The sequence below is a fragment of the Mytilus californianus genome, unplaced genomic scaffold (genome assembly GCF_021869535.1).
Source record: "Mytilus californianus isolate M0D057914Y unplaced genomic scaffold, xbMytCali1.0.p SCAF_7, whole genome shotgun sequence".
NCBI classification, from domain to species: Eukaryota; Metazoa; Mollusca; class Bivalvia; order Mytilida; family Mytilidae; genus Mytilus; species Mytilus californianus.
This window is the reverse complement of record NW_026262723.1, coordinates 52,969,372-52,984,713: the sequence shown is the minus strand read 5'-3', so window position 1 is coordinate 52,984,713 and position 15,342 is coordinate 52,969,372. Positions and strand designations below refer to the sequence as shown.

The window sequence follows — 15,342 nt, the reverse complement described above, 5'->3', positions numbered from 1 at the left end:
CCAATTCAATTCACAAACACGTGTATACGTTATCGGCATTGTTTTGTCATACAAATATAAAACAAGTGTATAATATCGCCATTGTTGGAGAACCTTGGGTTCGAATAATACGCAGGCATTTGGTATATTTTGTTGTTTACATAATTTGATAAATGGTTTCAAATACTGTCGTTTAATCTAAAGAAATTGTCAAATACGTAAGAAAACAAAAGCACATGTTCATATTTATTTATATCTTGGTCATCTCACTCACTGTGTCGGCAAAGTTGGGGAAGTAAACCCGATGCATAATTAATGAGATGAAAAGGCACGCTTCACGATATTAATTATCAATTATTAACACTTCTGTACTTTATATAAACATTCCACCGATCTTATTGTTAATTTAAAGTACATATCTTTGATTTTAGCAGCTTTAAAACTTGGTCATAATTTTGTCAAAATCGTAGCTACTATCCCTTTAATACATGAACAATCAAAGGTGTTACAAAAGTTAACAACCAGTAAACTGTCAATTGCTGTATAAACATTGTCAGAGTGAACTGTCAATTGCTGTATAATCATTGTCAGAGTGAACTGTCAATTGCTGTTTAAACATTGTCAGAGTGAACTGTCAATTGCTGTATAATCATTGTCAGACTGAACTGTCAATTGCTGTATAAACATTGTCAGGGTGAACTGTCAATTGCTGTATAAACATTGTCAGAGTGAACTGTCAATTGCTATATAAACATTGTCAGAGTCCTACAAAATGTCAAAGTCTTTTGCAGCTCATCACAAAGGGATTTAATTCTGTTCTTATTCAAGAAGTTGTTATATACTTCATCAGATGGAAAGTTAATCAAGATTTTAAGTATTATCAGCAAGAAATGTGTGAAAGATGACAGTTTTGCATGTGATTCCACCGAACACTGAGCAGGATGTTTCACTCTTACATAGTTATGGAATATGGATGTTTGTAGTGCCACCATAAGTCCAGACAGCCGATTTTGGTGGTGGAATTTCTACCGTAGTTTTAATCTGCCAATAATCGAGCAATCAACATTAACCAGAACACTTTTTATGTTACTATTTAGAAAAAATTTAAAATATAGCTCATGGAACACTTCAAAAATATTTTATTTGCTTTGAGTATGATGTTTGCACTGGAGTACTTGTATATATACCTTCCACATTTGCATGTTAATACTACATACCTTTGTTTATGTCTGGACCCATAATCCATGCATTTACAGTCAAGATTTATTCAAAGCACATAAAACACTTCTTTTTCTGGTCTTTAAACAATGCATTGCAAAAGTCGTTTTTTTATCAAGGCACCAACAAGACAATATCCAGACTCACATATTTGTATACGAAATGTATACCTGTAATTAATATCTTGTATTTCTGACATAAATAATTTCAAACATTACCTAATAGGCCTACTCTGCCATCTGTCTCCCCATCCATAAAGGCCATTAAAATATACATATCTTCAGATGATTGATTAGAGTAGGATTTAGTCAATATTTACTTTTCACTTTTATAACACAAATGTAGGTATGTTTGGACAGTACAGGTGGGAACACTTTAAATCAATAAAATTTTATTTAATATCATTTAATTCTCATGCATAATTTCTCTACATCATACACCTTAATGCACATTTGATGAAAAAACAAGCAATTTATTGTTATAAATATGTATATGAAGTCAAGATCATGATGCTTCACTGAACAAAATCAGTATGAAACTTTACATCTACATTTTTTGTACTTTTATCCTAATTTAAATTTACAACCCATTTTCTAAAAGACTTCTGTCAATAACTGCATTGAAGATAAATTGCTTTTTAACAGTATGGGTCACACCTGGGACTAAGTTAAGTGAACCTCAAGGTCATACTTATTGAGTTTCATATGAGACCTCTTGAACAAAAGTAAAGCTCAGTCTCTATAACCCATGAATTTCCAATTTCAAATTTATAGAGCTATTCAAAATTAAACATTTATCACTTAAGGGTCAATTTTTGCCTGTCCTTGTTGTATAACCAGGTGTTACCATGTACATTTAACTCCTGCAAGACTATATAGGCAATTTGGCTTATTGAACCTCATGTCATCACACCCTGATTTTAGGAAATCGTGGTAAGATGCAGCATTTGGATCGGTTTCACAGGTCAATATACATGTAATCAACCTTCAGGGTAAGGATTATGTACATGTTACCAGAAAGGTGTGAAATACATTGAGTCATAAAGGACAGAATTTATCATCATCCTTTGCACCGTTTGATCAACAGTGGATGTAATAAACTATAAAATTATCCTTTTACTACATGTATTACTAATGGATCTCCATGTCCTATTCATAATAACATGTACACAAATATTTTTATAGTCAACTTTATAAACATTTGTGTAATATCATACCATCTTAAATGAGAGCCAACCTTGTAACTGCACTTTTCATTTGCAAGTTTATGAAAAAGCCCCCCCCTTCAAAGATGATTGCAGAAGGTCAGTATTGATTAATTGATTGATGTTTAATGCCACTTCCAGTATTCTTGGAATTATCATGGCAGCCAGTTTTTATTGGTGAGGGAGCAAGAGTTCATTGCAAAATACCACAAGAAAACTGGAAATACTTATTCAAATAAGGTCGTTGTCAAAAGCATCTTGCCAATGAACAGGCTTCTAACTCACAACTTCAGCAGTCCACGCTTAACCACAAGTCCTACAGCCCAGGCTTGAAAAATTGCTTTCGGGCTTGTAAAATTCTTCTCAACAAGCCAACAGAATCCAACTAAAATTTTCAAAAAATTGAGCTTCGGGCTTGTGGACTCAAAAAAGTTTATCGTGAAGGCTACTTCAGTGTTGACAGCTAGTGATCATTGTGGATGAACTACTTAAGACTACTTTGCCATTGTCCCCTGGTAAAATAATTCTGGATTTATCTATTGATGTAAGAAAATATAAATGTGAAGTCAGTAAAACAGGGTCATCTCTAGTTCACATAAGGTCAAATGTATTGCATACTGTCAGACACAAAAAACTGGAGGGCATTTTATCATATTCATATGTATCGTTCTCATCAATCATCTATTTAAAAGATCCAGGGGAGATAACTCCTTTAGAGTTTCATAAGATATGTTCAACAAATTTTACTAAAAATGCATCAAAAAGTCCTTAACATTTAGCAAAAAAAAAAACCAAACCTTTTTCTCCATCTACAAAGGACTCATAACAAAAAAAGTCAAAATCAAATACATGAAACCATATTCCAAAGATTTTAAAATGTTAGGAAAAAACATATTCAGAAAAAAACAGAATATAAATTATGATCAGAACAGTATATAGAACTTAAAAAAAACTTAATTGCATAAATGACCAAGTACTTACTACTTAATTTCACACATAAGTATGTCTTCTATATAATCCAAAGCAAAGTGTTTCAATAGCTGTATATACTTTACACAAAATTATCACATTCAAAAGCTCTTGTAAAATGCATTCCAGAATTAATGAAAAAATCTTGTGAACCATGCATTCATCATTATAGACACCATGAGAGAGAGGTCTGGTGAAGGGGAAGACCTTAAATCTGACTGACTAACATGACAAATCTTGACTACCTTTTCGTACCCCGAGGAAATATATATATATTTTTAATATTTAATTCAATTAAATAGTCATTTATACTAGCCCTTTGGTAATTTATTCATCCTTCTCAATTACCTGATATGTACACAAACACACATACCAGCCTAAAACTTGTTTAAAAGTGAAAACAATTTTGACACTTGAATGATGATAAAAGTTTTTACTTTTTTTTATCAAACTGCTAAGATATCTATAGTGATTTTTATTCAAATTATATCTTCATTTTATGTAAACATTATTCAGACATAGTTCAGACAGTTATTTTTGTTTCTGCATACCTCTCCTATCATAAAGGAATTTCTTAATCACCTAAACCTACTTTCAGCAAACTTTTTAATTGGAGAGATAAGTCACTATAAAATCAAAAGTCATTTACCCAGTAATTTTAATGTTTGACTTATACAATATGGAAGTTGGACCCTCCAAAACACAAAGTTTACAAAAGTTGACATCTGGAGATCACCACACAATACGAGCCTTCAGAAAAAAAATCCATTTTTTTTAAGGAGACAAAATGGGGGTCAGAACCTGATTTAGTAAATGTTTTCGTAATTAAAGAAAAAATCAAAAGAAAGGAAGTTTCAACACCCTCTTTCGTCTCTGGGACTAATTCACATATCAACTTTAATTTCGTTTTCAAGGGAAGATCTAGGGAGGTTCCACCTGAAAAATGGGGGTCAGCCTAATTTACTCTTAATTGAAAAAAAAAGTCACAAGAAAGGAAATTTCAACTCTGGTCTTTGGATCTACCATTGATAATTCATGTATCAAATGTAAGTCATCTGTTTAGAAAAACTCAGCAAAGAATTACAATGTGGTAGTATATTATCTGCTGCTAACTTTAATAACCAATTCAAATCAAATTTTTCTCAAATTTTTTTCTTTGCAAACTTTGAAAATTTCTAAAGAAATGAATGTACAATATCAATAATTGTATTGCTAGCTGCAAACTTCTGCATTTATTTCCCATATGAAAGTAAACAAAGGAAACTCCATAAACATGTAAAATCTACTGATGAACAAAATGGTATGGGTAATCACCTGTCAAACTTGTCATTAAAATCAATCATAGGGTTTTCATGTCATTAATTACATAGGAATATTGTCAATATAATCCTAAATTATTTTATCAATAACTAACTGGACAAGATCTAGACTAGTAATTGATAATTAGACCAAAACAATCATTTAGGATCATCAAAAATAATCACAAATGTATAATTGATTTGTGGCCCCAAAAACTGCATTTTTTTATTTGTCATTTTTTTCAAATTTATATATAATGAAAAATAAAAGTTAAGGTTGAAATTTTTCACATTATATTTATGTGTCTGTCTTTTGAAAATGAAAAAAATAAAGAAATAATACAATAAAATGCTTCGCTGGGGCGCAGCTTGATACGACCGCAGAGGTCGAACCCTGAACAGTTGGGGCAAGTATGGACACAACATTCAAGCTTGATACAGCTCTGAATTTGGATTGTTATTAAATATTTGACACAGCATAGGTTTCTGACACAGAAAGAATGTGGTCTAAGAACTTGAATTTTTTTAATTTACCTATTATGGTCCAATGTCCAAAATCAAAATACATGGTTAGATTCAGCATATCAAAGAACCCCATATATTCAATTTTTGTTGAAATCAAACAAAGTTTAATTTTGGACCCCAATTTGGACCAACTTGAAACCTGGGCCCATAATCAAAAATCTAAATACATGTTTAGATTCAGCATATCAAAGAACCCCATATATTCAATTTTTGTTGAAATCAAACAAAGTTTAAATACTGGACCCTATCTTGGACCAACTTGAAAACTGGGCCCATAATCAAAAATCTAAACACATGTTTAGATTCAGCAAATCAAAGAACCCCAAGAATTCAATTTTTGTTAAAATCAAACTAAGTTTAATTTTGGACCCTTTGGACCTCAATGTAGACCAATTTAAAAAAACAGGACCCAAAATTAAAAACCTAAATACACGGTTAGATTTGGAATATCAAAGAACCCCAATAATTCAATTTTAGATGAAATCAAACAAAGTTTAATTTTGGACCCTTTTGACCTCAATATGAACCAATTAGATAACGGGGTCCACAAATAAAAAATCTAAATACATGGTTAGATTCAGCATATCAAAGAACCCCATATATTCAATTGTTGTTGAAATCAAACAAAGTTTAATTTTGGACCCCAATTTGGACCAACTTGAAAACTGGGCCAAAAATCAAAAATCTAAATACATGTTTAGATTCAGCATATCAAAGAACCCCAAGAATTCAATTTTTGTTAAAATCAAAGAACCTCATATATTCAATTTTTGCTAAAATCAAACAAAGTTTAATTTTGGACCCTTTGGACATTAATGTAGACCAATTTGAAAACTGGACCCAAAATTAAAAATCTAAATACACTGTTAGATTCGGCATAACAAATAAATAAATGTGATCAAAGATTTTACAAATCTAATGCGCCATACTGTGCAATTAAAGATTACTTCTTGAAATTTTTCAATATTTGAAATTTGAAAAAAAAATAATATTTGAAGAATAATTCTTTTTAATTTCTGAAATCTGAAATGAGAAAAAATTGGCCCCCCACAATTTCTTTTTATCCCCCCCCCTTTTTCCCCAAAAAAAATTCTTTCCCTCAAGATATGGTCATAATCTCAATTCAAATTTCCAATGGAGTTGGCAACCATAATTACCCATTTAAATTTACCATAGTGCTAACTTAATCTATTTTATAATAGAATTAATAAAAATATAGTGTCAAATCTTTCATATGGATTTTTTTGTAAAAAAAAAAGATGAAAACATTTGCAGATATTTTTACTGGTCTTCCTTTATAAATATGCATTTCTTTAAACATAATTTAAAAGCAGTGTAAGGGAAGTAACCAAAACGTTGTATTTGGATTACCTCCCTTACACTGTTTTAGATTATCTTTATTGTTCATTAACCATTACTTTATACATAATTTAAAAGCAGTGTAAGGGAGATAATTTCAATGATGTATTTGATTTATCTCCCTTACACTGCTTTGAATTATGTTTTGTACTAAAGTATTTGTCCATTAACCAGGACAACCTTGTTTTTCCCCCTTTTTTGCCCCTAATTCCTAAACGGTTTGAGCCATAACCCCCCAAAGCAAATCCTAACCATCCCTTTGTGGTATGGAAACTTGTAGTATAATTTCAGAGAGATCCATACACCGTTCCACAGTTATTGTCTGGAAACTAGAAAATGCTCATTTTTGGCCCCTTTTTGGCCCCAAATTCCTTAACTGTTGGTACCATAACCCCCAAAATCAATCCCAACCTTCCTTTTGTGGTATTTAACCTTATGGTCAAATTTCAAAAAGATCCATTCACTTAAACTAAAGTTAGAGTGCGAAAACCAATATGTATTCGGACGACGACGCCGGACGACGACGACGACGACGACGCCAACGTCATACCAATATACGACCACAAAATTTTTTTGCGGTCGTATAAAAATGAAAAAATCTAAATCAAATTACATAACTTTGACTTAAGACATCAATTTTAGTATTGAAAACACATTCCATTATAAACATTGTCTAACACCAAAGATAGATTATCGATCATCTGAGATAATTGTGACACAGCATCTCTTTTTTACAATTCAAAAGAGAAAAAATCATCAATAGGAAAAAAGCCATTGGCATTACATAATAATTCTGACAGACAAAGTGGAATCTACAAAATACAAATCTCATGCTGTTTTTTCATGAATAAGCTACAATGTACACCAATTGACCAGAGGAATAGGAAATGCACAAATTTGAAAGTCAATAGAGATAGAGATGTCTTTGCTGGTTTTCATTTTTTTTCATTTTTCTAGATTTGCAATAAAAGCAGATTAGATATGCTTTTTTATGTCATTGTGAAACTTTAATCTAAGTCAAAAGTTAACTACTTGCAGAGTTTTTACAATGCTTATCCTAAAATTGATTTTCTTGTCAGTAATAAGGTCACAAACCAAAACATGTTTGCCCTTGCCCCAGCTACTGCATGAAAATTTTTCTTGTGAACCGTTGACACTTTTTATTCTGTTGCAGTGCACGTGTCAGACCAGTAAAAGTGAAAACTTCCTGGCAATAGGGGGATCATATTGTCAGAGTATTTCAAACATACACAACATGGCAGTGGCTAAGAAAAAAAAAGGATCAAAGATTTCTCCATGTCAGTTTTATGTTTTAACTTCACTATGATTGCCTTTTCAGTGCTGTAAAAATCATGAAATGACATACATGTACAAGAGGACCTAATTTATCAAAATAGGTCAAATAAGTGAAATTTACCCATTCATTGCAAAATTAAAGAACACTTATTCTTTCTACACAGATAAAAACTCAATTGGCTACAGGTTTTTTTGTGAATGTTTTATTAATAAAAAGAAGTTTTCTTGTAATGAGGTGTTAAAACATTTGCCTACAGTAATAACACACACAAAGTTGTTTCTTATTCAGTTCTTAACTCACAAGTAAGAAAAGACCTATATTATTCAATATAAAATATATTTTGTAACAGCCACAGCAAAGATAATTCTGAATATAAACATATAACCAGTTGCAAATTTCAGTCAGAAAAAAAATGCAAAACTAATATAAGCTGCAATATCCTACCAAAATTTTTTGTTTTGTTTATGCAGGCTAATTACCTCTGACAATAACCTACATAAAAACACCAATAACTTATTAACAGTGAACACCTGCCAATAAAAAACAATGATGTCTGTTTGTACATTGTATGTATCCATCAGGAAGCACCTGCTTTCTTCATCAGTGATAACATTAATAACCTCAGAGTACATGAAATACACACAAAGAACAAGGTACATTTAATGTAACATGACCATTACTATTATTTTCTGTCAATGAAAATTGATGTGATCAAAGATAGATAAATTCTATAAGCTAAAGTGCATCAGGATTATTCTTAATAGTTTAATTTTTATCCTTAAAATCTGTTAGCAAGACTTTAGTATTCTCAATTTCTCAGACTTCTGTTTAAAGCAATCAAATTTCTCCATCCAGCTAGAACAATATTTTAGTCTCTGAAATTTCTTTGGTTATAATCTTGAGAAATCTAAGGGTCACGTTTTCACCAAACCAGGTTAACCACATTAGTAGGAGAGAATATGAACTATGAACATACTGGTTCTCCATCTGTTGCCACTCCACAATAACAACCACAGTTATCTAACTTATTCTTTTGGTAACAATGTCAGGGCCCTATCAATAAAACTGAGAATGGAAATGGGGAATATGTCAAAGAGACAACAACCCGACCAAAGAGCAGATAACAGCCGAAGGCCACCAATGGGTCTTTAACGCAGCGAGAAAATCCTGCACCCGGAGGTGGTCCTCAGCCCTAAATAAAATTGTGTACTGGTTCAGTGAAAATGGACATCACACTAAACTCCAAAACATATAACGGAACTAAAATTAAAAAAACATACAAGACTTACGAAGGCCAGAGGCTCCTGACTTGGGACAGGCGCAAAAATGCGGCAGGGTTAAACATGTTTTGTGAGATCTCAACCCTCCCCCTATACCTCTAGCCAATGTAGAATAAAGAAACACACAGCAATACGCACAGTAAAACTCAGTTTAAAAGAAGTCAGAGTCCGATGTCAGAATAGGTAACAAAAGAAACTAAGCAAAATGACAATGATACATAAATTAACAAAGGACTACTAGCAGTTACTGACATGCCAGCTCCAGACCTCAATTAAACTGATTGAAACATTATGTCTTCATCATATGAAAATCAGGTACAATTCCTCCCGTTAGGGGTTTAGTATCATACCATCATAAAATATATGAGAAGAACATAATCCGTATCATGCCAACAACTGGTTTTACAATAAATGTGTTTATTTCCGATGCACAGACCCTATGAGTGAATCAATATTAATACCAAAATATGCAATCCTTAATGACCTGACAACAGTATCGTAACTATATCCCTTCCGAATAAGTCTGTTTAAAGGTTTGGTTAGCTTTTGAGGTGAATGCCGACATTTTGTGCTTTGTAAAGAATATTACCATAAAATATTGGATGTGAAATACCTGAACGTATAAGATGTCTGCATGTTGAGCAAGAGAATCGAACAAGTTGAGATATATAAACACCATAAGATGGTCAAGATCAATATCCATTTCAGGGATCACCACTTGCTGTATTAAGTGTGGTACTCCTTGACCCATAAATAGAAAATTTGTCCAGAGGGAGATATCAATTTTTAAAGGAAAAAGAGGGAATATCCCTCCTAGAACTAGTGTTTGGCAGGTATGTAATATGATAACTTTGGATATTAATTCTTAATCATTTTTAATTCACTTCGTCTTCAAATTAAGATACTATTTCGTACATTCATGTTTACCTATCAACTGCCTATCAAAGGTATAAATAATTTTATAAGCTCCACCCTTGAAAACTTTTCTTAAGTTATCCCTGAATTCACTGTCAACATTAAAATAAGAGAAAATTTTAAAAATTAAAATAGGAAGACATTAATCTTATGTTAATCATTGGTTTCATGACCATGTGTATATCAGGGAGACGTGGCAGACCAAAAACCCATATCATGACTTCATATACTTTTCAACTACATTCTAAAAAGCCTTACCTGCTGACAGGAAGAAACATTGACCCTTCAATAAATACTGATCCAGACAGCAAAATGTACCAACATGTACTTAATTCTCCTTGGCTGAAATGAAAAAGACAACTACAGTGTAACAACAATATTTTTTTTTCAAGAAACAATTTCATTCCCCAAGAAACTTTTTATACAGCACATTATTCCACAAACACTTTTTTATTTAAAATTGACAAAGTTAACCTTGTTTCAGATGTAATATACAAATGTATTGAAAAAACGTACATGCACAAATGTATAAATAAGATGTATGAATAGTGTTTAATTTCCAGTGGTAAATATACATGCATATCAGGAAGGGAACACAGCTTTCCTCTACCCTAAAAGTCCAGCTTTATGTACTTTTGTTTTCTAAAGAAAACAAATACTTTTCAATGCAAAATAATCATTTTATTTAATGCAGCATGCTGAGTGGAGAAGCATCAAATACCCATTTTCAAGTCTTTGGTGTGACCGGGCAGGAGTTCTACAACAAGACCAAAAGACTTAATTAATAGAATCCATATTACAGATGGGAAACTTATTTTGTCCTTCTTCCTTCAGTTTGAACCAAAAATGCCTGGATATTGTATTTTCCAATATTTTTAGAAACATACAATATCAATTTTTAATTTGAAAGAAAAGTAATTTTGTAGATAATTAAGGATAAGATTACAAATACAATTTTACTTGCCTGTTTAAAGCCTAAGAGTCTATGAACAATACACATACATATCAGGAGGTGCTTCACAGATTTACCGACTCATGAAACTAAATTTATCAATGAATTCATATGTTGGCCAAATTTCATACAAGTACTTCTGCATATATTACTGATTTTATACAAAGGGATTATATATACAAATGTAAAACACATAATATCAATACTTCTCATATTTAATCTTGTTTCATTCCCCTGTATATCTTATTTTAAATAACTGGATTAGAGATTTATCTTTAATCGCAGGTATTTTAATCTACTGTGGTGAAACCACAAATTAAATTGAAATGCATTCTCTGGACATATCCACCTGACCAACTGCTTTAGACCAAATTTCTCAATGATTACATTTGAAAACTTTCCAAAAACAAATTCCCATGTATGGTGCCAATTTCAAAGATTTATACTTAAGGATTCATCCTTTTGGAATTTTTAAGTCATTACATAGTTTTCAAAAATGTCAACCTGTGCACAACTAAAGTTCCAATGGACATGTTATTTAGGAAATTTCATTTTTGTAAATGAATTCATGATAAACTGTTGTAAGTAATTTAAATGATATTCTACAATATTTCATGATTTCATTATACAAGTTATTTTTAATTTATTATTCATAAAATGTTTTTTCAACCATTCAGCAATTACTTTGAACCTGTAAAAATATAATAAGCCAAAATTTCTACATATTTTTTCATTTTTTCAATCAGAATAAAAGAACATATCCCCCGCATAGCACATATTTTATCTATCCAAGGTACATGGGCAATAACTAAAAAAAGCATGTTTTTTTTGTTCTTTAAAACTTTTTATTAATATCTTAGAGAAATGAAGGCTTCAGAGCAAATGCAACATGATTTCCATTATAATTAATATTTCCAAGGGGGATAACTCATTAAAAATATTTGATCAACACTTAATTTCGTAAGTGTCAAAGACATTGCTGATATAAACCTATGATATAAGTTTCATAAAATTCTGGCAATAATTGTAGACATGAGAGCGCTGACAATGCAATTTTCCATATAATCCATATTTCCAAGGGACATAACTCTTAAAAATAAATGATCGGCACTGATTTTTGAACTTGTCATTCATGATATTAACCTATTATATAAATTTCATAAAAATCTGTCAAGAATTATACACATTAGAGCGCTCATAAGGCAATTTTCCATATAATTAATATTTCTAAGGGGCATAACCCTTTTAGAAATTATTGATTGTCACTGATTGTCCAAGACATTGCTGATATAAACCTTTGATATAAGTTTTATAAAAATCTGGCAAGAAATGTACAAATGAGAGTGCTAACAATGCAAATTTCCATATAATGAATGTTTACAAGGGGGTAACTCTTTTAAAAATAAATGATCGGCACTTATTTTTGAGCTTGCCCAAGACATTGCTGATATAAACCTATGATATAAGTTTTATAAAAATCTGGCAAGAATTGTACGTGTGAGAGCGCTAACGAGACCAACCTGACGGACGGTGTTTCTATGTTCCCCGCAACGCATTGCACAGGGGACAATAAAACAAGAATTTATGTCCATAGGACACTATGCCCTGCTCGCACCTTTCAATCAGAATAAATCAAGAATAAATGTCCATAGGAAACCATGCCCTGCTTGCACCTGCTAGCCCTATAAATCAAAACGGATTTCAGATACCCAAACAAATCTAGATGGTCTCTGTGTTTGTAAACAACCACCTACCCTATCAAAATAAATGCTTCAGCAAATTCTGTGTTCAGAAATATATATTCAAAATGCCATCACACTTAAACTGAAAACTAAGAAGATGTGGTATGATTGCCAATGACACAACTACAACTCTCCGGAGTCTCCACCAGAGACTAATAACATAGAAGTTAACAACTATAGGTTACTGTACAGCCTGATTGCATGATTACATGATTACAATCTAGCAGTTTTCATTCCCTTCTCCATTAAAAATCAGAACAGAAAAAATAACAGCAATCTTTTTAATAAATATACCTAAAATAAACACTTACCAGTATAATATGTCATTGGCATCATGGTATTCATATCTAACAGTACGACATAGTGCACGCAATGCTGGCTCTCGGAGAGATGATAAAGCTTCCATACCATGTAGATGAGAAAATATAACATCAAGGTCCTGTAGGAGAAAAATAAATACATATACCGGTACCAAGATATACTAATTTTTTTTAACTTTTCAATAAAAAATCAATTTCAACAAAGAATAATGTATGTTTGATAATATTTTTTATTTGTTAATGCATGTACATGTATATATATTCTACAAGTACACATGTATTTGAAATCGGAGGGTGAGACAAAAAATATAAAGCATTGACAACCAGTTAACATGCTTAGCTCTATGATACACGTAGGTCTCCCTTCAACATGTGACAAAAGGGAATTTTTTACTTGTTGACGAAGCATCACATGGGGCTTTTCAGGGTTTCTGAATTTGTGAACGAGCCATCACACATATCCAAATTTATGATATGGACAGAGGAATGGGAGAAAAGGCTACCATTTTTGTCTACCTAAAATGGATTGCACATATTGACCCAGCTCTTAAACATCAAAGAAAAATTTCTAAAATTTATGACTAAGGATTCATTATTCGTATATTCAATTTACCTTTTCTGTTCTTTCTTGTGGAAACTTCTGAAGAGAAACGACAAACTGTCGGTCTCCATGACTACCATGTTTGACCCTGTCACCATGGGAACTATGCCTTTGAAGATTAGGATACATATGTTCCAGTGATAGTAAATTTAACACTCATAGGAAAAGTAATTAGATGGTTCCAGTCAATAAAAGTAGCATTATGATAATCATCACATTAAAATATATTCAGGAATCTGTTTGGCTATAAAGATGTGTTTTCACATCCTTCTTTATTTTTTTAAATACCTGTAAATGATAAAGAAATTAGCATAATTATTTGCAATAAGTATACTGCTACATGTACACTGTATCTTAAATATATAGAGCGATTACCAAAATTGGTGAATATGAACTAGGAAAGGAAATACATGTCTCACTCTGTTTCCTGCCTCCCGACAGACCCTTTGTTTGATTGACCAACCATTAATTATTTCATTGCCTTGCAAAAAGAAAAAATGTGGATAGTGTCCACATGTGGACACAGATGATGCCCCCGCTTGCAAATCATATAGTTATAAAGGGACATAACTGAAGAACGGTAAAAGTGATGCTACCCAAATTTGAACTTGATCTGAGTTTTGTGGTAATAAGCATTGTGTGTAAGTCTCATAACATTTGGTTGAGGCTAACTAAAGTAGAGAACAGAAACTAAAAATTCAGCAATTTTTCTATTTGTAAATACTCATAACTCTAGAACGGTTGTGTATAAGTTTTATAACACTTGGTTGAGACAAACTAAAGTTAGAGAACGGAAACGAAAAATTCAGCAATTTTTATGTTTTTAAAGGGACATAACTCAAGAATGGTAAAAGGGTCGCCACCAAATTTCGTACTTAATCTGTATTATGTAGTAATAAGCATTGTGTACAAGTTTCATAACGTTTGGTTGAGGCAAACTAAAGTTAGAAAACAGAAACAAAAAATGTGTTCTTGATCTTAGTTTTGTGGTAATGAATATTGTTTATAGGTTTCATAATGTTTGGTTGGGGCAAACTTAAGTTACAGAATGGAAACTAAAAATTTTGCAATCTTTCGATTTATAAAGGGGCATAACTCAATAATAGTTAAAGTGACACTACCCAAATTCAACTTGATCTGTGTTTTATCAGTGGAAGTCAAAATTAAACATTGCATTGTATAAAGCATTGATTGTAGTTGATTCAACTATAATCATGGACAAAGGAAGATAACTCCAATTTTAAAAATTACTTGATATTTAGAAGAAAATAAAAATTTTGCAATTTTTCCATTTATAAAGGGGCATAACTCTAGAACGGTTAAAGTGATGCCACCAAAATTCAAACTTGATCTGTGTTTTGTGGTAATAAGCATTGTGTATAAGTTTCATAACATTTGGTTGAGGCAAACTCAAGTTAGAGAACGGAAACCAATTTTGGGACGTAATAATTGTTTTCTGTCATTAGACTACCGGTAGACTATGAATTTATTTCTGAGGACTCGTAAATCAAAATTTAAAATAAAATTGACCAAGGTTGAGAATTAACGTGTCATAACAAATGGAAGTTGCAAGTTACATTGTGCATCAGTGTAAATCAGGATCTGACATGGAGAAAACATGTCTCTTCTAGAACTATCGATAAGAAAACATAAAATAATCAAAGTACATGTATACTTGTAATA

The 15,342-nt window shown here is 31.8% G+C and overlaps 1 protein-coding gene across 7 annotated transcripts in view; it reads right to left on the bottom strand.

The window, feature by feature from the left end:
• The window catches only part of LOC127709431 (rap guanine nucleotide exchange factor 6-like), a 92,687-nt gene that overhangs the window by 74,685 nt on the left and 2,660 nt on the right, over nt 1-15,342 (bottom strand). For all 7 annotated transcript variants that reach the window (XM_052214961.1, XM_052214957.1, XM_052214960.1 and 4 more), the window contains exons 2-4: nt 13,672-13,947; nt 13,050-13,177; nt 10,303-10,386 (exon numbers count right to left, since the gene is read on the bottom strand). In XM_052214961.1, coding sequence (XP_052070921.1) covers nt 10,303-10,386; nt 13,050-13,177; nt 13,672-13,788 — 329 coding nt within the window. In that variant the 5' untranslated portion in view covers nt 13,789-13,947. The remainder of the gene's footprint in view (nt 1-10,302; nt 10,387-13,049; nt 13,178-13,671; nt 13,948-15,342) is intronic.